This window comes from Macrotis lagotis, chromosome 1 (assembly GCF_037893015.1).
Source record: "Macrotis lagotis isolate mMagLag1 chromosome 1, bilby.v1.9.chrom.fasta, whole genome shotgun sequence".
Classification (NCBI taxonomy): domain Eukaryota; kingdom Metazoa; phylum Chordata; class Mammalia; order Peramelemorphia; family Peramelidae; genus Macrotis; species Macrotis lagotis.
Window position 1 is genome coordinate 297,387,255 of NC_133658.1, and position 25,162 is coordinate 297,412,416.

The 25,162-nt window shown below is 40.3% G+C and overlaps 1 protein-coding gene across 1 annotated transcript; it reads right to left on the reverse strand.

The window, feature by feature from the left end:
- Nucleotides 1-284: 284 nt before the first annotated feature.
- On the reverse strand, nucleotides 285-6,428 carry MMP9 (matrix metallopeptidase 9). The gene is made up of 13 exons (XM_074211215.1): nucleotides 6,272-6,428; nucleotides 5,743-5,975; nucleotides 5,281-5,429; nucleotides 5,028-5,156; nucleotides 4,703-4,876; nucleotides 4,353-4,526; nucleotides 4,069-4,242; nucleotides 3,755-3,910; nucleotides 3,266-3,533; nucleotides 3,022-3,164; nucleotides 2,242-2,392; nucleotides 2,051-2,154; nucleotides 285-588 (listed from the first exon to the last, which is right to left on the reverse strand). The coding sequence occupies exons 1-13, from the start codon at nucleotides 6,419-6,421 to the stop codon at nucleotides 470-472; spliced, it is 2,124 nt and encodes a 707-aa protein (XP_074067316.1). The 5' UTR covers nucleotides 6,422-6,428; the 3' UTR covers nucleotides 285-469.
- Nucleotides 6,429-25,162: the final 18,734 nt, after the last annotated feature.

Consider the following 25,162-nt stretch of genomic DNA (forward strand, 5'->3'; position numbering starts at 1 on the left):
GGTTTGGCCTCTCGGAGAGGGCAGCCTCGGAATAGGAAGAGATGTGGGTGTATTTGACGTGGGGAGGGATGAATTGGAATAGGGTGTTGACTCTTTAACCCAACCTGGGACTCGCTCCCCCTTCTGGTCAGGCTCCTCTTTCTAGTCAAAAGGAATCTTCTCGCTGTCCCGTTAAGCCTCAAAACACCTCCCCCAACACCACCACGACACAAAGAACCCTCCCCCTCAGCCTTCTCCCTGATCATGGGCCCCAAGAGGACAAACGAAATCCGATTGAGCCAGGCTTCGAAAATCCGAGTTTATTAGAAACATTCCTGACTGAGAGGAAGGAACCGGCCCTGCCTCCCTCCTGCAGGCCAGCCCGCATCTTCCGCTTCTTTCAGATCTCCCCATTCGCATAGTAAAACTTCATCCTCTTCTTCCTTAGTTCCCACAACCATGGCTCCGGCAGAGCTCAGGGAAACAGAAGTTACTCCTCTGGACAGTGCAAGAGGTCATAAGTCACGTAGCCCACTCGGTCCACTTTGTTCACCTGATCCTGATGGATTACTCGCCAGAAGAAGCGGTCCTGGCAGAAGTACGACTTTCCTAGGGGTGGGATTGGGAAGGGGATGTGATGATAGTATCTCAGATCTGGAAAGGGATCTCAGAATACACCTACTCTAGTCCCCCCACCAGATGAGATGTCCTCGACAGTACAAACATACACCCATTAGGACGAATTCTCTCAACTGAATTCTTGATAAGAGTCATCTAGCCTTTATTTTAATATCTCCAATGATGGAAAACTCAATGCTTTAAAGAAAAAAAAAAGATAGCCAGATCCATTGTTAGAAAAATTTGGAAGCATTCTTTTTATTGAACCGAAATTTGCTTTCCTGTAAATCCCCCTTCATTGCCTAGGTCTAAGACTTTTTTCTTATGATAACACTTCAGATATTCTACAATTATCATTTCCCTAAATCTCTTTTCCAGGCTAAATAGCACCTCTGCCCACAGTTTCTTCAACCAATCCTTTTATGTTAGGTTCCCAGCCTGGTTATTCTCTTCTAGAAAGGCTACACCTTCTCAATATTCTTCCTAAAATGAGTTCCCAGAATTCCTGGTAGCATTTGACTAGGTCAGAGAACAAGGAGACTATCACCTCCGATTCTGGACATTAGACTTTGAATCACAAAGACTGAGATTTAGTTAGCTGCCACATGTGAAAAAAAAAAGATTCATATGGAGCTTGTGGTCAAATAAACCCTACCAACCTTACTACCAAGTATTGCTGGCCACATTTTCCTCCAATATAATTGTACTAATTTTAGAATCTAAGTGCAAAACTTTATATTTATTCTTATTAAAATTAATCTTATTAGATTAAATCCTATAAGTCCTTATCTACAGACTTTTTCTTGGATTGTTATTCTACTATGTAATATATTAACTTCCCTTCCCAATTTTTGTATTATCTCCAAATTTGATCAGCAATACCCTGATCTATGGGTCAAAAAAGAAAATTAGGTTAGCCTAATAGTACTTGTTCCTAATCAGCCTTGATTGGCTCCTGTTGATCACTTGATGACTTTTCTTTGCTCTAAATTGCTTACAAACTATCTCTTTAATAATGCCTTTGAAAAAAGGAGTTGTTCCCTTTTTTATGTCATGGCCCTCTTTGGCAGTCTGGTGAAACCCCCTTCTCCTAAACATGGTTTTTAAGTTAATAAAATAAAATACAGTCCTTAAGACTATAAAGGAAGTCAATTCTATTGGAATAAAGATGTATATTTTCCCATCTAAGTTCATGACTCCCTGAATTCTATCTACAGACCACTTGGAGTCTTTGGACCCAAGATCAGAAACCCCATTTCTAGAAGGCTTTCAGTAATTGCCCAAACTGATTGATCTGTACTTTTTGTATTTTATCACCCCCAATTATAAATACTTCAAGGCCAATTCCTCCTCCTCCCTTCCCATGTAAAGGAGACAGAAAATATAGGCTTAAGCACAGAACTATGTCATATAGATCATAGAAGAGGGATGATCTTGGACCTATATTCCTTACCTTGATATAGGAAAACATCATGAGTGTTCTCTGGTACTCCAGGGAACATGCCCTCCACAGGGTACGGTTCACTCCGGTCTATCTTTTGCTTCTTCACATCCAACCTTGAAAGAAAGTGTTGGATTTCTGTCCCATCCTACCCTAAGCATCCCACTCCCCAATTATCTCACTCTGCTTAGGCCCTCTCTTACCTCCAGTACTGATTTTGACTGAACAATAGCACCTTGCCTCCATTCTGTTGAATGGCACCTGTTATGCTGTGTACTTTGGGATCCAGACCCAGCTTCTCCAGGCGTCGGGGACCCAGAACTGATTGCCCTGTGTATACCCACACCTTCTGACCTGCAAAAAGTAAGGGAAAGACTAAGTCCCACATCCAGGAGAAATTTTGGAAGGAAGGGTAGGATGACATAATAAAAAGAGTACTGGATTCAAATCTCTGCTCTGACACTTATTTAGCTATGTGATCATGAAAAAAGTCACAATAATCTCTCTGAGCTTCAGTTCCTTATCTGTAAAATGAAGGGGGGGGATGAGAAAAGAGTCACTCTTTGCCTACTTGACAAGACTCATTATGAAGAAAATACATTATGCTATAGAAATGCGAGTTATTTAATATTGTTGGATGTAAAAGGAATTCTGTTCCAAAGGTACACTTTTGGAAGAAAAGAAGAGGCAGTGAGGTATAGTAGAAGGAGCACTGAATTGGGAGTCAATTCTTGTTCTAATTCTATTTGCTACTCAAGGGTAACATCTTGGGCAAATCACATAATCTATAAAATGAGAGGTTTAAACTTCCATCTCCATAGGTTATGAACCTGTGTTTTATCTGGGTTACAGAGTCATTATCTTGATCCGTTCTCTATATGGCATTCTATAAATCATACAAGTCCTTATATCTTTTAAGGATCTTTCTGACTTGGGAGAGGTCAAGGAGGATTGTTTGGGGAGGGGGGTTTTATAACCTTTACCTGAGAAAAAGAAAAGTTTCTTAGTCAGTGTATCTTCAAAAACAGTGTCCAATTTCGATGGCAATGCAGACCAGGTGCTGGAGATGAAGAATGGACCTTGAACCCTACTCCCCTTGGAATCCTGATGGACACGCCAGTACCGCCTGAGGAAGAGAGGACAGCAGGGGGCGCTCAGCCACAGTTCAGGTCTTTCCCTCCCAAAACTGGATCCAAGTCTGGCTAAAGTCCAGAGCCCAGTCCTCACCCGTCTTTAAAAAGGTGAAGCCGACCCTGGATCTCAGCGATGGCATCGAATATCTGGATGCCACAAACGTCCTCAGCAGGATCCAAGGGCCCAGTGGGGGGAAGAGAGGGGTTGGATGAGGGAGGACCTGTGGGGCCAGCAGTGGGGGGTGCTGAGGGGCGAGAGGTAGGGGGGGCAGTGGGGGGCAGAGTGGGGCAAATATTGGGCTGGGTGGGAGAATCTGAAGGGATGGAGGTCGGAAGGCTGGGGTCCGGTTCAGTCCTAGAACCTAAAAATGGGAACAAAAGAACGGAATAAGACTTTCTTCTCTTATGTCCCTCTGGCTCCCCATTACCCAACAGTTTCACAGGTAAAGCTGGTGCCTATTCTTTCACAACTTCTCAATGTTGGATGGATGTTGGATGTTGGAATGAGAATGCTCTCTCACCATTGGATGTTGATAACCTACAACTTCTTATGGCATAACCAGATTGGGTACACCATCCTCACCATACAAATGTTGAATTCCCATCACATCATCTGGATGCAGCGGAGGTCCCTCGGTAAAAGAGTACATTGGGAACATCAGTGCTTCCGGAACAGATGAGTGGTCCAAGCCCAGTGCGTGCCCAAACTCATGCGCGGCCACAAGGAATAAGCTGTATCCTGAACAAGGAATGGGGAATGAAGAGGGGGTCCACTGTTCATTCCTTGTACCCTCTCCCTCCTATCTTCACCGCATCCTTCCCCAGCCTCCCAGCCACCCCTGCTAAGTTCTCTCAGTTCGAGTCCTCCCCAGGAGACACTTATCCCACCCGTCTTACCTCGATCCTCACAGAACCCCCACTTGCGGTCACGATCGAAGTCATCGGTGGTAGCACACCACAGGCGACCATCCGTGCGGCCCTCGCTGGTGCAGGTGGAGTATTCTCGATTCAGAAAAGTGAAAGGGAAGACGCAGGGGTCCCCTGGAGAGTTGCCTCCGGTTACCGCAGTATCTGTTGAAGAAGTAGAGTCCGGCGGTGAGGGGGAGAAAGGCGGGAAAGATGGTGTTCTCCTCCAGGAAGAGAAGGTGGGGAGAGTCGCCCTGGAAGGCAGAATAATGTACCTCGGTTGGGGCAGAAACCGTAAAGCTTGTCCTGATCGAAATTGGCGGTGGTGGCGCACCAGCGGTAGCCGTCAGAGCGTCCGTCAGTGGTACAAGCTGAGTAGGAACTACCCTCGAAGATGAAGGGGAATACGCAGGGCTCTCCATTGGCATTACCATCCAGGGTGTAGAGCACTAGAATCAAGAGGCCGTCCTGAGATTAGGTTCACCCTCCCTTCGGTTCACTCCCTAGACTCCATCTCTGAGACCCAAGGAGCTGAAGGTAGGGGGCCGCTGCCTCCCCCATCCCTTCTCGGTCTTCCCTCGCTTTCTCTCAGCCCTGCCTCCAATACATCTGGACCCCAGCTCACATTCGCTGGGGCAGAAGCCGTAAAGTTGGTCCTTATCGTAGTCAGCTGTAGTACTGCACCAGAGCAGCCCGTCCGAGCGGCCGGCGTCGGTACAGGAAGAATAGGAGTGGCCCTCGAAGAAAAAGGGAAAGTGGCAGGGGGCGCCCTCGGCGTTCCCGAACCGGGTCCGGACCACTGTGGGAGGGGAGGAGGAGCAGAGTGTTAAGTCGGACTGGGTCTTCCCGAGGGAGAGCTTTACCTGGGAGAGGAAGAGATCCAAAATTCAACGGGGATGGAGTGGGGTGAGGTAGGAAGGGAGGGGAGGGGTGATGACACGAAGTCTCACCGACGCCTTTGCCCAGGGTCCAGAACTCATCGTCGTCAAAATGGGCATCTCCCTGGATTCCTGGGCCGGGGGGGAAAGCGTGAGCCAAGAGTCCATCTTTCCCATCGAAAGGATATCCATCACCATGTTCTAGCATAGGAAGGGAGAAGAGGGAGAAACCAGGTCAGTTTGAGGCTGCCCAAGTCGGGTCTCTTCCTTGCACACTGGGCTCCATCACAATACTCCTAGTTCTCTCCACTGACTGACCCCTCACCTTGGGTCCCAAACTGGATAAGTATGTCTGCCTCCCCACTGCTGAGACGAGTGAAGGTGAGTGGGGTCACTTTACTCCATACAGCGAAGGCTCGGTGGAAAGCGTCATCAATCACCTCAGGAGGCAGGTCAGGGGAATAATTCAGGACCCTGCAGGGAGGTGAGAGAAACATATACACACACACACACACAGACACACACGGCAGAACTGTTAGACCTGGAAGAAACCTTAGGGATAATCTTGTCCGCTACGACTCCTATTTTCCAGAGAGGAAATTGAAGCCCAAAGAGGGGGAAAGTCTAAGGTCACACAATGAGTTAGTCAGCGCTAGGACTGTAATCCAGGTTTCCTAGTTTCCCAGATGTGCGTTCTTTCCACTACACCAGATTGCCTCTCTGACCCCAAGAGTTCCTGCACTAGGTGTGCTTCCTCATCCCCATCCCTGATTCCCTCCCTGCTAACCGATAGGTGATGTTCTGATGTCTCCACTTGGGCTCGCCCTCGAAAGTTCGGAAACCGCCCACGTCGGGCACCCCGCAGCGCGGAGCGCGCATTGCTTCTATGGTGGCACTGTCCAGCTTTCCTGTCACTGGCAGGGACAGCTGACGCTGGAGTTTCTTGAGCGCAGACTTCAAAATAGAGTGGCTGCCGTGCAGCATTGCTGCCGGGGTATACCCATAACGATACAGGTATTCCTGGTGGGAAGTTATTGATAGTTGAGCACCCCAGTTCTCTCCCATGTGCACTGACCCCTTCAGCCGGACAGCCCAGCCCAGCTCCTGCCCGTTATAGCTCCTGTGTATATCCTCCCTAATGCCCTTCACCCCTCCTACATCCCAACATCTATCTTCTTTTGTACACCACACTCCCTTTTTAGGCCCTGATTCATTCCCCATTGTCCTGGACATATATGACTGACATATCCCCCTACCCATTCTCTTCATCCTCTTTTCTCATCTCTTCTCTCTCACCCCCCTTAACCATTGCCTACCTCCGCTAATTGCAGGTTAGTGATATTGTTTGCTCTCTCCCCGGGGAAGTGGATGAGGACAGGCCCGGCTGAGGGGCGCCCTCGGGGAGCCGCTGAGCAGCAGCCCAGCATTAAGAGCATCAGATCGAGAAAAGGCCAAAGCAGTGACATGGTGATCTCTGTGCCACACTGGGGCCCAAAGGTGCAGAAGGGATTTTATAGAACTGAGGATGAGTCAGGGGGCAGGCAAAAGGGAAGGAGAGGCAGGAACCCCGCCCCTCTTACCCTCCTCTTCAGGTCTGCCAGTAGTGACTCAGGAGATTCAGAAGTCTGTGTCTGGGGAGGGGGGGGGCGGCTGGAGGGAGTAGGGAGGACGTACATTCTCTTTGAAGTTTACAATGCCCATCTTTGCCTGACTACAGTCCCCACAGCCATGCCCCTTCTTTCCTCACCACCATCTTTTAACAACTGGGACTTGATTTGTTGAGTCAGGACCCCAAATGCAGGAAACCACAGTCAAGTTGAAGGGGTTTGGGCCCAGCAGGATAAGTTGAGGTTTTCCAAGTTGCAGCGTCTGTGGGAACAGGACAGAGAAGATTAAACCAGCTGGTCAATCTAAAGAAGCTCAGCATGTCTTAGGGTCTCCTGGGGGATATTCTCTATTTGAGAGAGGCAGATTCATGGTACGAAAAAGATCCTGTTTCTAAAGTTAAAAACATCTAACTTAGAATCCTCCTCTGCTCTTTATTACCTGAGTGAAATGAGCAGGCTAATTCCCAATCTAGGCTTCAGCTTTCTAATTGCTAACCCTACCTTACTAAATTCTTATGCTTTCTCAAGTGAGATAATAGAGGTGAAGCTGTTTGAGATTATTAACTACAAGAGGGCAAGGACTATCTTTTGCCCCTTTTTATATCCCCAGCTCTTAGTACAGAGCCTGATGCATAGTAAGGGCTCAAAAATATTTATTAAACTGAATTGAATTGCTACTCTCTCTTGTCTTCCTCTCACATATATTGCATAGCAAACCTCCTTCTGGAGGAGCAATTGGATACAATTGGTTTGAGATTCAGGAAAATGATCAAGACTCTAATGAGTGCTATGATACAAATTTGAGGCAACACCTTGGGCAAGTCATCTCTGTACCTCAGCTTCCCCTATCAGTACTCTTCCATAGATAGGGAATTTCTACCCTGGTTAGTGGAGTCAATTAGGAGTTAGGTGAAATCTGAGAAGGGAGAAGGTTGTGAAGGACTCCTTGCACCAAATGTTCCTATTCCAGTAATATATTTTAGGAGCTCCCTAGATGAAAGATACTACTAATAATAAACCCAAATGATAGGTAGTGCCAAGATTATTCCCATTTTATAGATGTGCAACTTCCTGCAAGGAAGCACATTTATTATCATTACCATATGATGGAGGAGAAAATGGAGGCTCAGAGGACAATGATATCTTCAAGATCATCCAGCTAATAAATGACAGAGTTAATTCTCAGTTTTAGGTCTTTTGACTCAAAGTCCTATCTTCTTTCTTTTATGCCAAGCTTTCTCTCTGAGTTTCAGTTTCTTCATGTCTAAAATAAGGATAATAGTTCTTGTTCTATCTACATGATAGGTTTGTCCTATAGAACAAATGAGATCATAGGTATAAAAGAACCTTATAAACTATGAAGTTCCTTGTATGTATAAGATGTTATTAAAATGTAATTGTCACACTGTGATATATGTTTGGATGGGTAGTATATAGATGTGATACATCGGTATATTTATCCTGGATGGAGATTGAGGATAGATAGTGACCTGGGACCAAAATGGATTAAATTCATGTTCAATCTCCTCAGCACAGACATCACACCACAGCATTGACCTGTATTTCTCTTAGTTCACATCCTCTATCACATACCCATGTGGAGATCAAGGTAGACTACTTTTGAAGAGATTCTAAAGTATTTTTAATGACTTCAAGCTTCTCTCTGAATCAGTCTCAAGTTTTAATATCTATATCCTAAATATACTTCAAGACTGCAAAGGATGGAATATGATAGTCTCCAATGGATAAAAATTGTCAGTCACCCAAAAGGCAATGAAGAGACAAATGGTGGGAGTGAGTAGATTGCAACATATTGCCTACAAAGAAATGTTAAAGAGAAATGATGTAAGGATTATTATTAGAGAAATGAATGTCTGGATAAGGAGATGGGCCTGTCATATAGTGATAGCACATGGATATCTTTTATGCTCCATTGATATACATTGTCAAGGTCTCTAACATGTCAGGTAGATCCCTTTTGTAAGGGAGGATATGGACAAAGATCACATAGGATGAGAAGGTACGAATTGATTATCTATATGGAAGTATCAAAGTGTTCATCCTGCATTTCCTCTCAGTCCCTCTTCCCAGGAATGAAATACATAACCATAAGGCCACTTCCTGATTCCCCAGGCCTGCATCCCAGGCTGGGGTGGGGGAAGTGGCATAGAGTATAGGAGAACCTGGGGAGAGTTCTGCTTTCAACACTAAGAGGAAGTGGTTCTAGTTACCACATCCCACCCCCCTCTCCACTTCCTCCCACCCTACCTCCCTTACCCAAACCCACACCAAAGAATCTATCTGGTATCTTGGGTTAAGAAAAACAGAGAACAGGATATACCCATTGGTCCCACACTCCCCTCCTCTCAACCCAGGGGTAAGGTCTTGGTTTGAGGTCCCAGCTGAAACGAGGTCAGCGAACAGACACCTGGGGGCCTGGGAGTGCATAAGAGGGGGGGCAGGCAAATGCTATGAATCCTTTGGCTCAGGGCTTCCTGAATTTGAACTGATTGGAGCCCTGGAATTCTGAGTCAGCATCCTCACCCGAGAGGTAGAATGACACAGCCTTCCAGGGTGTTATTAATAACAACACCCTCCTCCCACCCCCCATGAACACCCAATGCCCCAGTCACTAGGACAAGATCAGCCTCACGAGGTGGATTCCACATGGGGATCTCTTCCCCTTAGGGCATAGTGATGAACCCTATGTTTCTTTCACTAACTAGCATCAAGCTCTGGGGAGGGACAGGATAGCTGCCTCTTTGGTGCCTCTGGGGCTTGAGCCAGGAAGTGGAGGAGACATCTATGTCTGGGGAGAATGTTAATAACAACTTCCATTTCTATAACACTTTAAGATTTTTAAAGCTTTTTCCTGGGCAACAATCCTGTCAGGGAGGGAGTGTATTTCTATCTCCATTTTACAGAAGAGAAAACAAAGAGAGGGGAAGTAACCTGGACAAGGTCATATGGCCACCAAATATAAGAGAACTCGGATCCAGGTTTTCCTGACCCCAGAGCATACTTCTTTGGAAATGACATTACAAATCTCTTTGGCTTTGGGGATGCTAGGAAGAGTCTTTGAAAAGGATGAGTCTAAACAGGGCTGCTAGTCCATTACAACAAGAATTCTTTTGGTTTTTATATCATTTGAATATTCTTAGCATCACTTATATTTAACATCAGCCCATGCCAAATCTCTTTTAATTATCCTTCTGTACCTTCAATTCAACCTCTCTAGCACACACACCAAATCACTGACCTGTATTTTTCCTAGTGCCTATTCTCTATCACAGTCAATCAGAATGCCCCAAGGCAAGGGTTGCCAATCTCCGCCATGTCCAACTGAAGAACTGACCAACATTTTCTATATTTGGAAGGGAGAGAAGTGCCCTGGAAGTTCCTGGAAATTCTGGTACCAGGGGAATTTGTCTATCCTAATTGTGGTATAGCAGAAAGAATGTTGGACCTTGAGTCAGAAGAGGCCTGGGTTTGAATCCCATGTATGATATGGCTATGTGATTATGAACAAATCATTTAATTTCTTTGAGCTTGAATTTTTATATGTAAATTAAGATAATATCTATGGTATCTACCTCACAGAATGTTATGAGGATCAAAGTATAATGTATGTAAAATACTTAGGAAGTCTTAAAACCATACATATATTCATGAATATATATGAGCTATATACACATACCATAATACATATGTATGTATATATAATACAATATTTATATACATATGTAGGTATATAAAATGTGTGTATCTATATGTATGTATATGTGTGTGCATATGTATATATACAGATATGTTTATGCATATAAATCACACAGCCTAGGAGAAAAAAACCCTTAGATTCCATCAGGGCCATTCCTTTCCTTCCCCCATTTCATCAGTCCCCTCCCCCTTACACATATTCATACTTTTAAATATTTATTTTACGTTCAATCTAAGTCTATCTCTGGGTTATATGGGATTACACAGAAGAAAGTCATGTTGGGGCAACTAGGTGGCAAAATGGATAGAGTATCAGCCCTGGATGTAGAAGGATCTGAGTTCAAATCCAACCTCAGACACATAATACCTAGCTGTGTGACCTTCAGCAAGTCATTTAATCCCATTGCCTTGCAAAAAAAAAAGAGTCATATTATTTAGAATCACAGAATCAGTCAGAGCTTAGAATCTGGCAAATCCAGGAGGAATATTTTACTTTTCAGACAGGGAAACTGAAGCTTAGAGAACATAAAGTCATATAGCTAGGTCGCTTTCATTTGTAACATTTTAAGACTTTATGAATCTCAATTCAACATTTATTAAACACTTACTGTGTATAAAGTATTATCTCAGTGCTGGGGGAAATAAAAAGTTCATATAAGATTTGGCCCTTGCTTTCATGAAGCTTTCGATCTAGTAGAGAGATATATACAGAAAATCATAATGCACAGTAATGATATAGGGTAAGCAAGTAAAAGAAGTTTGAAGAAAGTGTTTTGTGAGCTCAGGACAGTTAGGAAAGAGGTAGTAGTTTGTTGGTAAATGTTTAATAACCAGGTCCCTAGAAAAATAAATTCACACTTTTAAATTTAATCTATCTTATCATTTTCTTCATCACTTTTCTTAAGTCTACAACAAAACAATAAATCAAGCCCTGATTTGTGACTTTGCCAGTATTTCTTGTGCAAATGCTCACACTGAGAATTTAGGGTTTATTTATTTTATATTATAATAATCTTGTTGTGAAAGTGAACATAAATCCCTCTCCCCCCAAAAAAAGTAGAGAAACCTCAAGAGAAGTGAAATGAGAGGGGGAAAAATGGTGTATTTCAGTCTGTGTTCAGATTCCAATGACTCTGTCTCTGGGATGAGTTGCCTTCTTTATCATAAGTCCATCAGAGAAGTTACTTCAATATCTTTTCCGACAGTCGCTATTACTAGCTGTATTTCCCTCCATTCTAATCCTATCCACTCTCATTTATTCTATTCTCTCTCTCCTTTCCCCCTTACCCTGCTCAGAAGTATCTTATAGGGTGGCTAGGTGGTGCAGTGGATAAAGCACCAGCCCTGGAGTTGGGAGTTCCTGGGTTCAAATCTGATCTCAGATACTTAATAATTACCTAGCTGTGTGGCCTTGGGCAAGCCACTTAACCCCATTTGTCTTGCAAAAAAAAAAATATCTTTTATCTGATTACCTTCTCCCACTATTTTCCCCTCTCTTCTATCACCTACTCCCCCCACTCCCCTCCCTCATCCCCCCTTATCCCATCCCTTTCCTCTCATTTTTTTCTAGGGTAAGATAGATTTTTATAGCCTATCAAGTATCACAATGAGAATTTAACTATCATCTTTTGTGAACTGGTTAGCAATAGTTCCAGGACAATCCTTGGAAATCTTGTCACTACTGATTGGGAAGTGAATTATTATTAAAAAAAAAACTCTCTGCAAGAAGTGGCATGATTGGAATTTAGAGGAGTTTATTCCATACAATCTACAATCCTATTAAGCTGACGTTCATGCTGCCTCTCCATCTTAGATATTTCATCTCTGATGATCATCTTGCACTTACATAATCTGACCTCCATTTTTGAAATACACTCACCTCTCATCACCATTTTTTAGAATCCTGACCTTCCTTCAAAACTTCATCCAAGGGGCGGCTAGGTGACGCAGTGGATAGAGCACCCACCCTGGAGTCAGGAGTACCTGAGTTCAAATCCAACCTCAGACAGACACTTAATAATTACTTAACTGTGTGGCCTTGGCAAGCCACTTAACCCCATTGCCTTGCAAAAACCTAAACACACACACACACACACACACACAAACACACAAACTTCATCTAAACATTGTCTCTCATGAGAGACCTTTCCTAATCCTCCCAGCTGCTGATGCTCCCTCATATTGTCTTGTATCTACTTTATACTTATGTTGTATATATTTTGTATACAATTATATGAGCACCTATTTTCTGTCCTGATAGAATTCTTGGCTTCTGGAGGTTGATGGCTTTTTTATTTTTGTCTTTTTATCCTAAGTGCCTTGCACATTTTTATAAAGTCTAGTTGATTGATTTTCATAAGCTAAAGGGGAAATATTTGAAAAGTGGGAAGTAGTGTGAACAAGGGCACAGAAATGTGAAGGTCCACGGTCTTTGTGGGATCCAGAGAGGAAATGTGTACTTATTATCTATCCAGGGATGTTCTAAATGATATGATGTAATATGAAAGAAGCTTCCTTCTAGCTGCAATATTCTAAGAATATAGGTAACTATTTATCAGATAGGTTACCATAATTATGAAACAATGACTATAAAACGAAAGGTTATAAACTTAGATTAAGAAGATACAGTTTTAAGTCCTGGTTCCAGAACTGATGAGAAGTACTGGTAAATGTTTAGCAACCAGCTGATCAAGGGGCAAACACACACAGGATGCACTTTAAATTTAATCTTCTTTATTAACATTTTTTCTTCACTTTCTTAAGCCTAGGAAATCAACACAGCCATAAATCAAGTCCTGCTTTTACAGCATTTGTCAATTTCTCTGCTGTAAATCTTGTACTGAAAATTTAACAATCAGTTCATGGTAGCTGATATGAGCAGGCTGCAACACACTCTGGTTTCCTCTGTGATCTTGTAGAGGGAATTGTGAGAATTAAGTGAACACACACTGACTCCATCTTATGATTCAATTCTGCATCTACTTCAGTTCCCTTTATATTCAATTATAGATCTAATCCAATTTCTGTCTTATAAGAAAACTTTATTCAATTATGGGTATTGTGAGAAAATTTTATTGCATTGTTTGAACTTAGTGCCGTGTGACTGGAAAGCTGGACCACCTCTACTTGTTGCTTAAAGACTCATACATAACTCAGGATCTAGTTTATGCTAACCAGAAACCCATACAGATCCTAAGATTGATTCAAGGAGTTTTCTCACAACTATACATCTCAAACAACACATAAATCTTACCCGAAAACTGGTCCCATATTGGTCAATCAGTTGTTTCCATGTTCCTTTGATTTAAACATCACTTGAGGAAACTTTCTTCTTTTTTCTGATTTCAAGGTATTGGACCTATTCACTCTCCCCTTTCCAACTTGGAAAGCCCTAATCTTTCCTACAATTAGAAATCATATTACATAATTTTATATCCTGATTAATTGTTTTTGTTTAATTAATTGGTTTTATTTGATTGTTTTTAATGCATAAAAATCTGTCTCCCATTGTATTTGGGGTAAGTGCCAAGCTGAAGAGGACTGGTCCTGATTTATTATGCAATTGACATGCATTACTTATTAAATCAATATACTGGGAAGCTCAAACTTTTGTCTTCTCAGTCATTTAATCTTTTACCTACTACATTGTACCTGTTTCCTCACAGAATTTTAGAGACAGAAGAAATCATAAAGATAATCTAGTCTAAACTATAACTAAATGAACATACGCTATATAACATGCTGTACAACTGATGCACATGCTCAGTTTTCACCTGAACACTTCAATTGGGGGAAATCCACAACCTCCCAAGGCAGCCTATTCCAATTGTTTATAGCTCTGATTGTTAGGAAGTTTTCCCTCACACTGAGATTAAATCTGCTCTCTGTAACTTCTGCCTATTACATCTCTTCCCTCAACCCAGACCCTATGTCATGCAGAAGTTAATCTTCCATATTAAAATCCGTCAAGCATTTGAAGATAGTTATCAAATCATCTTCAAGGTAAACATCCTTAGGCCTTTCAACTAAACCTTCAAATATCATGATCTTAAGACCCTTTCCCATTCAGGTCACCTTCTTTTGTATGAAAGGCACAAATATGGGTGAACAATTTTCTGTGTAAGAAACTGCAAGTAGAACAGGCTGGTTATTCTGTAGAGGCTGTGAATGGAAGTAATTTATGTCTAGAAAAGTAGGCTGAAGCCAAATTGTGAAGTAATTTAATCCTAGAGGCCAAAGAAAGTCACCTGTCTTGAGCAGAAGAATGACATAGTTGTAAATCTGGTAGCTGGAATAGAGAAGTTAGGAAGAAGGTTGAGTTTAGGTAAGAAAGACATCTTTGCTTTAGACATCATTCCTTTCTTAATGCATTATTACCTGTTTTGGCTGCTATGACATTCTGAAAGTTTGAATAAATGAAATAGAATTTATTAAGCATTTACTATGTGCTAGCCCCTAAGCTAAACTCTGGTATTTACAAATATAAACTAGGAAGACAGCCCCCAGAGTGATGTCTTGACTGGGCAAATGTGGGCAAAATGGATTTAAGTGAGACAGAGTTGCACAAAGTTATCAGCCCCACTCTCACTTCCAGAGACATTGAAATCTACTGGCATGGGGCAGCTAGGTGGCACAGTGGATAGATCACTGGCCTTGGAGTCAGGAGGACCTGAGTTCATATCTGGCCTTAGTCACATTAATTGTTTTGCTGTGTGACCTTGGGCAAGTCACTTAACCCCATTGCCTTAACTAATTTTTTTAAATTTTTTTTTAAATCTACTGACATTACAAAAGTCAAGACTATTGGCCATGGCCTGGGATACAGCGGATGATCTGGATGTCTTCAAATCCTGACCAAGTTCTAAGAGCTACAGAGTGCCTGCTTCAGCCACTTTCATGGCCACTGAATCAAATTGTTCTTATCAGTTCATTCTGCTAGGGAAAATCTTCAGATCTGGGTGGGTAGGCATCCCCTAACTCATCAATGGATTTGAAATTTATCAGTTTTACCCTCGAACTCTTTTTGTCTATCTGCCAAAATGGTTGACCAGGGTATGGCTGCTGCATGTGCTACAGCTTCTTGGAGCCAGGTGAGAGTTGAATGATTTGTTTGTCCTTCATTCTCAAATGCCAGGTAGATACCAAAGTAGATGAGAAGCCCTGAAAAGGGTTTAATTCTCAACCTGGATAAGCCCAGCTGGCTCTGATGGGGCAGCTGATTAGAAAAGAAATGGCCTGTGTCCTTAAGCTTATAGTCCAGTAGGGGATACCCAGATAAATATAAAACTGAATGTGAAAGTCGACACAAGGAATATAAAGTATGATAAGATCAGATGAGAAAAACACCACCCTCAGCTGAGGAATCAGTAAAGGCTTCTTATGGTTCCCTGTTTCTTGAATGAACCCTCTCTCAATATCCCACAATAATACCTGTCAAAAAGTTTCCCCAACCTTTAAGATCTGGCTTCACTGTCACTTCCTTCTCTAATACCTTTCTGGCAGATTCCATCCCTCCTGGATTCTCTAAAACCCCCAAAAGCACATTGCATATCTCAAAAGGTCTCTATCAAATTCTGCCCTCTGATTAATCATTATATTTCCTTCTCTTACCCCTATACTAGATTGTGAGTTGCTTGAATAAATAGTCTTTGTCTTACTTAACTATGTATCTTTTTCATCTCCATCACAGAACCCTATACTCTATGAGTGCTTGCTGAATGATTTAATGAGTGAATGAGTACAAAGAAGCATATCAGATCCTTTCCTGGGAACAAAGTTTGATAGTAGTAATGAGAAAGAGTATGAAGAATATGGAATTCTATCAGTTGGGCAAAGAGTTTCCAAAGGCCCAGAAAAGCTTAGGTAGTTCAGTGGATAGAATGCCAGGTCTTGATTCAAGAAGATCAGAGTTCAAATCTAGTCCGAAACATTTAACTAGATGCTTAATTGTGTGACTCTTGGCAAATCACTGAACCTCTATTTGCTTCAGTTTCCTCATCTGTAAAATGGAGATGATCTATCTCTCAGATCTGTTGTCAGAATTAAATAAGAAAATTGAAAAGCCTTCAGCATAGTACTTGGCATATATGTATGCTATGTAAATTTAGTTATAATGATAATAATAATAATAATAATTATTATTATTATTATTATTTAGGAAAGGCATGGATAATAAAGGAGAGGGTAGAAAAATGTAGATCAAACAGTCATACAATTAAGATGATTTCAGAACTTGTTGGGTGGCAGAACTTGAGTAATTGTGAATGGCTCAATATCAAGTAACAGACAGTATCCCAGGGATCTGAGCTTGGTTCTGTGTGGTTTATTTTTTTAATCAATGACTGAGATGAAGGCATAGATGGTAGACTCATAAATACCTGTAGATGACAAAATTGGGAGGGTTAGCTAACACCTTAGAAGACAGTTTCAAGATCTAGACTACCTATAGACAATCTATAAGATAAAATTGAATATGTTAGGTTTTATCTGTATGCACAAATAATCAACCTCACAGGTACAAGATGGGGGAGGTGTGGTTAGATAGCAATTATTCTGAAAAAGATCTGAGGGGTTTAGTGGACTGCAAGTTCCACAGGAGTCACATGAAGGTGATGCATCATCCAAAGAAGCTGAGAAGCTGAGATCTTGGTCTACATTAAGAATTCTAGTTTCCAGGAATCAGTGAGATGATAGCTCATTTGTACTCTGTCCTCATCAGGTCTCATCTAAAATAATTTGCTCAGTTCTGGGAAGCACAGTTTAAGAACAATATTAATAAGCTGGAGAGTGTCCAAAGGAAAGCAGTAAAGATGGTGAAAGACCCTGATTCCATAGCATAGAAAGATCGGGTAAAGGAACTAGAGATGGCTAGTTTGGAGAAGAGAAATTAAGAGGGACTGATGGGATAGCTGTCTTCCAGGATTGGAAAGCCTATCATGTGACAGAGAGATTCTATTAGACTTGTTCTGTTTGACCCCAGAGGGTAGAACCAGGAACAAATGATGGAAGCTGCAAAGGCTTGATGGGGAGGTGAGGCGGGAGTAAGGAACTTCCTAACAAATACAGTTGTTCAAAAGTAGAATGGGCTGCTTGGAGAGGAGGTAGGTTTCTTTCTCTTCAAGGTCTTTAAGCAGAGGTTGGATGATCTTTCGTCGTGTCAAATGCCAGGGATTCCTTTTCGAAAAGTTTGGACTAGATTTACAATATCCCTTGCGTCTCAAATTCTGTGATTTTGTGAAAGACAAAGGTTGTCAGTGTCATTCTTTTGCTGATGTTCACCTCCAGCAAAGTTTTCAGGATATAAAAGAAAGACCAGGAGTGTCTGTGAGTGCCTAATTCTCCTCTTTTGACCAAAGACAAATTCCACCTTGTACTGAAGATCCCACTAGTGAAGAGGATCCATCGGGGTATCAAAATCTATATAAGGTATTATTTATTTATTTTTTTAGGTTTTTTTTTTTTTACAAGACAATGGGGTTAAGTGGCTTGCCCAAGGCCACACAGCTAAGTAATTATTAAGTGTCTGAGGCCAGTACTCCTGACTCCAGGGCCAGTGCTCTATCCACTGCGCCACCTAGATGCCCCAAAATCTATATAAGGTGGCTATAATATTCATAATTCAAATCTATAAACATTATTTCACCAGGTCTACCTCTATTCATTGTAAAAACTTTGGGCAATATATCTTTATAATATGATGTAAATCAATATACTATAATAATCTTTATAATGGAATCATTATCCAATAATACATTATATTTGTATATAACATCCTACAGTACAATACAATATAATATAATATGACATTACTATTATATAATCTTTCTATTACTACAATATAACACTATGATCTTTATAATATATTAATATAGTCTCATCTCTCTCTTCCACGAATTTCATTTTCCTTCTCTATGATAAGAAATGCTTAGAGCAGATGATCTCTGAAGTCTCTTTCAAGTCCAATAATTTGCAATTAATATCCCATCCAGCTCTGACATTTTATGTTCTATATTCTTGTATTCCGGGTTCTGAAATTCCTCCCAGCTCCCTACAGGCTAAGTTCTGAGTTCATTCTAATGTCTAACAATCTATATTCTATGCCCTAAAGTCCCTTTTAGTGTTGACATTTCTTGGTGGTGTTTGTGGCTACTTCCCCTAAAATATCCATCTCCCTTCCTATGGTTCTCTACTCCTATTTTCAAGTGCAGAAAGCTTCAGAGAATCATAAGATCCAGAAAGGAAAATGAAAAGATCCTCCCCAGGGAGCAACACTGCCTTTTCAGAATTAGTAAGCAACAAGACTTAAAGCAGGTCCTGGGCCCAGCCTCCTCTGATTTCTTTTTTCTTCCAATTAATCCTGGGACACTGTTATTTGGATGTGATCAGCATAAATTAGCATAATGAATTCCAAAGGCCCCCAACTCCCAGAGTGTTAGGTAAAACAAAACTAATGTATTCACACAACCTACCGAGATGTGTTCAAACCTATTACCGTTTTGGAGGTTTGATGCACCTGAATAGTAGCAGACTTTTGACTGCCCGGGGGTGGCAGAAAGAATGAGCAGACACAATAGCAGAGAACCTGGGGTAGGAGTGGGGGACCTGGAGACAGAGCAAGCAGCCATTCACCTGTATCTATCTAGTCTTCCAACAAAAGTCTCTAACCTTTTCTAATCCCCTTATATTTAAAGGTGAGGGAAATGAGGTATGGTCACACAGTAGACAGTGATAGAGCCAGGTCATGGATAAGGCCTATCTTTACTTCAGGTTTCCTAATTTGTCTGTTGCAAAGAAGGGAAGAAATAGCAATAGCTCATACTCCTATGGCTCCTTAGTTGGCACAATGGATGAGTGCTCAACTTAGAGTCAGGAAGACTGAGTTCAAATCTGAGCTCAGATTCTTAACTGTGTGGCCATGAATTAGTCACTAAATTCTGTTTGCCTCTGTTTCTTCATCTGTGAATTTGGAGAAGGAAATGGCAAATCTTTCCAATATATTTGTCAAGAAAACCCCAGACATGGCAAAGAGTCAGACATGACTAAAAATTACTAAACAACAAGGTTTGAAAATATTTTGCTAAAAAAATCTTTATGAAGTAGACAGTATAAATATTAGCCCCTTTTTACAGATGAAGAAACTAAGATTCAGAAAGAGGAAATGAATTGCCCATGGTCACACATTAGTAACAATAGATCCATGTCTTTTGATTACCTCTTATATATTTCATATTTACTTATCTAGAGTAATGTTGTTTCTCCCCAGCAGAATGTAAGATCTTTCCCTTAGGGTGAACACGTTCATTTTTGTCTTTGCATCTCCAATATTTAGCATAGTAGCTGATATTTTATAGGTATTTAAGTTTATTAAATTAATTATTGTTACAAAAAAGGGGGAGAAATCCCCTTCTTCCCTTTCTTTCACCTCCCACTCCCCCATCTCTGTGCCATGCAATAAATCTTCCCACAGGGAAAATACTAACCCATGGTGGGGGGGGGAGACATTGGGGAAAAAAATAGCACAAAGAGGAAAAAGAGGAACATTGGCTTACATCCCAATGTATGGGATGGTCTGACAACCAAAGATGGAATGCAATTAGAGAACCAAAGTATAATAGACAAATAATCAAATTGCCTTTACATTGATCTCACAGATGTTAACAACAACAGTAATTGCCATGAATATAGCACTAGATATACATTTATCTTTGACATATTCTGAATCTATTCATGATACAGAGGCAAGAGCACTGCATTTGTAGTCACAGTACTTGAGTATAAAACTTAGTTTTGGGGTGGCTAGGTGGTGCAGTGGATAAAGCACCGGCCCTGGAGTCAGGAATACCTGGGTTCAAATCCAGCCTCAGACACTTAATAATTACCTAGCTGTGTGGCCTTGGACAAGCCACTTAACCCTGTATGCCTTGCAAAAAAAACCCCCAAAAACCTTAGTTTTGATACTGACTATTCCTAAACTCAAATTGATTAATTTCTTTTATGGGTCTCATTTTCCTTATCTGTCAAATGAGGAGGTTATATAGAAGTCCTCAAAGGTCCCTTCCAATTGTAAATCTGTGGTCCCATGATTAGAGGAACCTCTCGGTAATCCCTGAGAGATTGATAAAACTGGAATTATTCCTCTCCCCCCTCTCCTATTTTACATGTAAAAATCTGAGCCCTAAATGGGAAGTCACTTCTCACACTTCCTCAGTCATAACTGTTGGAGCTAAGGATTAAATCCTGGTCTTCTAGCGTCAGGTCCTGTTCTACTATACTCTGCATTAGCAAATGAACATGTTGACTGAGTTTGGATCCTGGGCAAGAAAGAAAGATGAGGTTTGTGAAACAATATGACTTACACAACCCAAACACTATTTCGTTTATTGATGGTTACCTTCTGGCCTACACTCAAAATGTTGCCTGTTAACCTTCTTTAAGTCTATTGGAGGAGGATTCCTAATTTTCTCCTGTTTCAGACATTAGACTACTAGAATGTTAGCCTGGGAAAACCTGGAGCAAACATAATTTGACTCATTTAAAGGATGGGCAGTCCTGCCTTTAGGGTCCCATCTTGATTTGTCTTCCCCTCCCCTTCAGGATCCTGAGGCAATTTCTCCAGAACAACCACTTCCTGCCAAAAATTTGCCCAATGTTCTCGGGAAGGAAGAAACTGCCACACCCTTTAGGCAGGTGTGGGCTTTATGCCAGCCCCACTCACCACTAGGGCCTAAGGGTAGGGAGAGAAGAAGTTCTGGGGCCTAAACCTCCCACGGTTATTTCTGTTCTCAGCAACCTGGAGTCTTAGATCTGGAAGTCCTAAGAACATAAAACATAGAATGCCCAATCTGAGAGGGAACTAAGAATATAGAATGTTAGAATTGGAAGGGATTTTAAGGACCATCTATTTTAAGCGTTCTTTAACCTTTTTTTTTTTTTTAAGGTTTTTGCAAGGCAAATGGAGTTAAGTGGCTTGCCCAAGGCCACACAGCTAGGTAATTATTAAGTGTCTGAGACCGGATTTGAACCCAGGTACTCGTGACTCCAAGGCCGGTGCTTTATCCACTACGCCACCTAGCCACCCCACCTTTTTTGTGTCATGGACCCCTTTGGAGGTCTGGTGAAGTCTAAGACTACTCTCCCGAATATACATAAATGAACAAAATGCTAAATTTCAACTAAACATTAATAAAAATAAAGTTGTATTCTTTTCCCCATCCAAGTTCATGGATACCCTGAGATCTCTCCATAGATTCCTAGTTCAAAGTGATTTGTTCAATGTCATATAAAGAATTAATAGGAGAATCCAGGTCTCCCAATCCAGAGCTATTTCTACTATACTGTAAGCATGAGACAGTATTAAATAGTGAAGAGTATTGCTTTTAGAATCGGAAGATGTGACTTCAGACCTCTGCCTGGTGGATTTCAGAAAAGCCTGGAAAGAATTACATGAAATGATGCTGAGTTTAGTGAGTAGAAACAGAACATTGTACGCAGTGACAGCAACATTGTGTAATGATAAACTAAGATAGACTTAGCTCTTCTCAGCAATACAATGATCCAACACAATTCCAAAAGACTCGTGATGGAAAATAACTTCCACATCCAGAGAAAGAACTATGGAGTCTAAATGCAGGATACTATTTTCACTTTTTTTTTTCCTTTTTTGCTTTTGTGACTTTCCCCTTTTGTTCTGTTCTTCTTTCATAACATGATAGATGTGGAAATATGTTTATATGATTGCACATATATAACCTATATCAGATTGCCTGCATAAGAAGGAGGGAGGAAGAACCAATTTGAAACTCAAAATCTTATAAATGAAGGTTGAAAACTATCTTTATATGTAATTAGAAAAAATAAAGTACTATTTACTACCTTCCCCAAAAGCACTCTGCTTAGTAGTTCTCCTTTGAAAGGAGGCAAGCCATTAAACCCTCCAAGACTCAAGGTCTTTAACTGCAAAAAAAAAGATAATTGGACTTATATGACTTTTAACACCCCCTTCTTCTTTGTATCCATGATCTGAACTTTGATTACTTCATAAATCTGGAGTATGATCCTGAAGCCCCTTGCCCTCTTCTTTGTGTTCCAAGCAATATTATTCATCCTCTAATGAAGGTTGTCTTTCACATTATATCATGTGATGGAAAGAGAAATGAACTGAGAACAGATTTCAGGTTCTAGGTTCTATTAGTTAGCTGTATGACCTTGGGCAAATCATTTCCATGTTTGGGACCTAGGGTTCCTCCTTCTATTAACTGAGGATACAAATCATGCTGTATTACACTATTCACATAAAGCTATCACAAAGCAAATGCTTCATAAACCATAAACCCTGTATATAAGACATCTTTATTGTAATCCACTAATGCCTTGCTCTGATACTTTATCATAGGTCAGGATGATTCTGAGCTCCTGCAGGTAATGCCTTCAGAAGCACAAGCTGGAAAGGCTTGACCCAGTACCTGATTATATGGTTCTGGAAATCAGAATGGTTGAGTTCATAGAAGCTAATGACCACAAGTTTGATCACTAGGTAATGTTTTTCCCCATGGCAACTCATCAAGGGTATCAAACTGCAATAGTGGAGGCAATAGCTGTGTGGCTAGAGCTAGCCATGGAGACATAAAGATCTGACTTCAAATCTCAGACTCTTATTAAAGATTATGATGAGATAAAGAGATAAGAACTGTACCATGAAATAATTGTAAAGTCTTAGCACAGAGCACATAGCAGGAATTTAATAAATATTTAGTGATTGATAATTATAAAGTGCTTACTTTGCACAGTGTCTGGAGCACAGTAAGACTATTATGACTATGATTATTATTAGCAGTAAAATCATGAGTCCTTTATAATTTTAGAAAGGCATCAGGATAGAATGGAAAAAATGAAGAACACAGAATGTTTCAAAAAGTCAGATAAGAGCAGCTAGGTGGCGCAGTAGATAGAGCACTGGCCTTGGACTCCAGAGGACCTGAGTTCAAATCCTACCTCAGACACATACTGATTGCCTAGCTGTGTAAACTTTGGCAAGTCACTTAACACCATTGCCTTAAATAAAAAATTTTAAAAATCAGATAAAACTTAGATTCAAATCTTGGCTCTGATACTAGCTGTCTGACCTCAAACAAGGAACTTTACTTTAGAAAAATGGAGATAATTTATTCAATCAACATGCAAGTATTAAGTATTTACTCAGTGAAATCACTGAGCACTTTGCTAGGCACTGGCTGGCTCTGAGACAAAAATGAAATAATTTCTGATATAAAGAAGTTTACATTCTGTTGGAGGAAACTACTTATAAGTAAATATATACATAACATAATATTATATGTGTAAATACTAACAAAGTGGAAATTTTGAAAATTAAAAAGAGATTAGTAAAATTAAAACTTAAAAAATTATAAATAAAGTTTAGAGCCTTAAAAACTTTTATAAATTAGAAAATAGTTAGATAATCTTATTTTTATGAGAATGGAAAATGAAATTTTTGAGTTAGAATAAAAAAGGGAAGAAACTCTTCCTGAAGGATATCATTCCCTTACCAACCCATGGGAAAAAGACAGATACCAATGGGGATTCCCCACCCCCATGACACTCTTCCCAACTCCATGAATAAGCTGATGTCTTGGACATGCAAAAAGCTGAGTGTATGGATCCCAGTCACTCAAGGCTCATCCAAACTTTAGAGTTTTAGTCAAAGAACTCTCATGACCCTAACAGGAAACTGCCCCTTCTCCCTTGGGGCAAAGTAGTGGAGTATTCAGTGGTCTAGGAAGTCTAAACCACTGAAATCAGAGTATTTTCCGAGTTGCCTTATAGGAAATGGGGAATGGGAAACAGGGACCAAGAAACTTAACTCTAACTTGTCATAGCATGCAAGTAGCTGAGGAAAGGAGCAATTCTTTGTCTCTAGGTTAGTTGAGTCTTAGCTTATATGCCTCCTGAGGAGTGGGGCTATATCAGTCAAACTGATTTTCACTGAATCTAGTTAGTATTAAAAATGAAAAAGATAATTTCATAATAAATGAAAATTATCAGAAACTATGTTGCTCAATTATATGCTAATAAAACTAAAAATTTAGAGGAAATAGATGATTACTTACATAAATATCAAAAAATTTACCAAAAAAATACTTAACTAACATGATATCAGAAAAAGTAAATTGAACAAATCATAAATAAACTCTCAAAGGAAAAAATAAACTCCAGGGCCAGAGAATTCCCAAGTGCATACTATCAAACATTTAAAAAATAATTAATTCTACTATTTTCATAAACTATTTGAAAAAATAGGGAAAAAATTGCTCTTTTCTATGAAACAAATAAAGTCTTAATATCTAAACCAGGGAGAGACAAAGCAGAGAAAGAAAACTATGGTTCAATATTTCTAATGAATATTAACACACTTTCTAAATAAAATATTAGCAAATGAGTTACCATAAAATATTTAAAAATTTATACATTATAATCAGATAAAAGTTACATGGAAATTTAGTACTGGTTCAGTATAAGGAAGATTATAAGCATATCAAAAAATGTTAATAACATAAATATGAAAATAAGATTTTATCAATGCTAAAAGAAAGCTTTCAATAAGATTTAACATCAATTTTTGTTAAAGACAAAAAAAATTAGAAAACTTAAGAATAAATGTATCTGTTCCTTAATAAGGTTCATATTATTTCTCTAAAGCCAAGAGCAAACATAAGAAGAGTCTTCTTCAATAAGATCAGAGATAAAGCTAGGTTGTCCATTGTTAACATAGCTATGTAGCATGGTGCTAGAAATATTAACTATAGCAATAAAATAAGAAAGAAAAATCAGTGGAATAAGCATAGAAAAAGAGGATAATTTTTATCTTTTTGTATATATTATGATGAT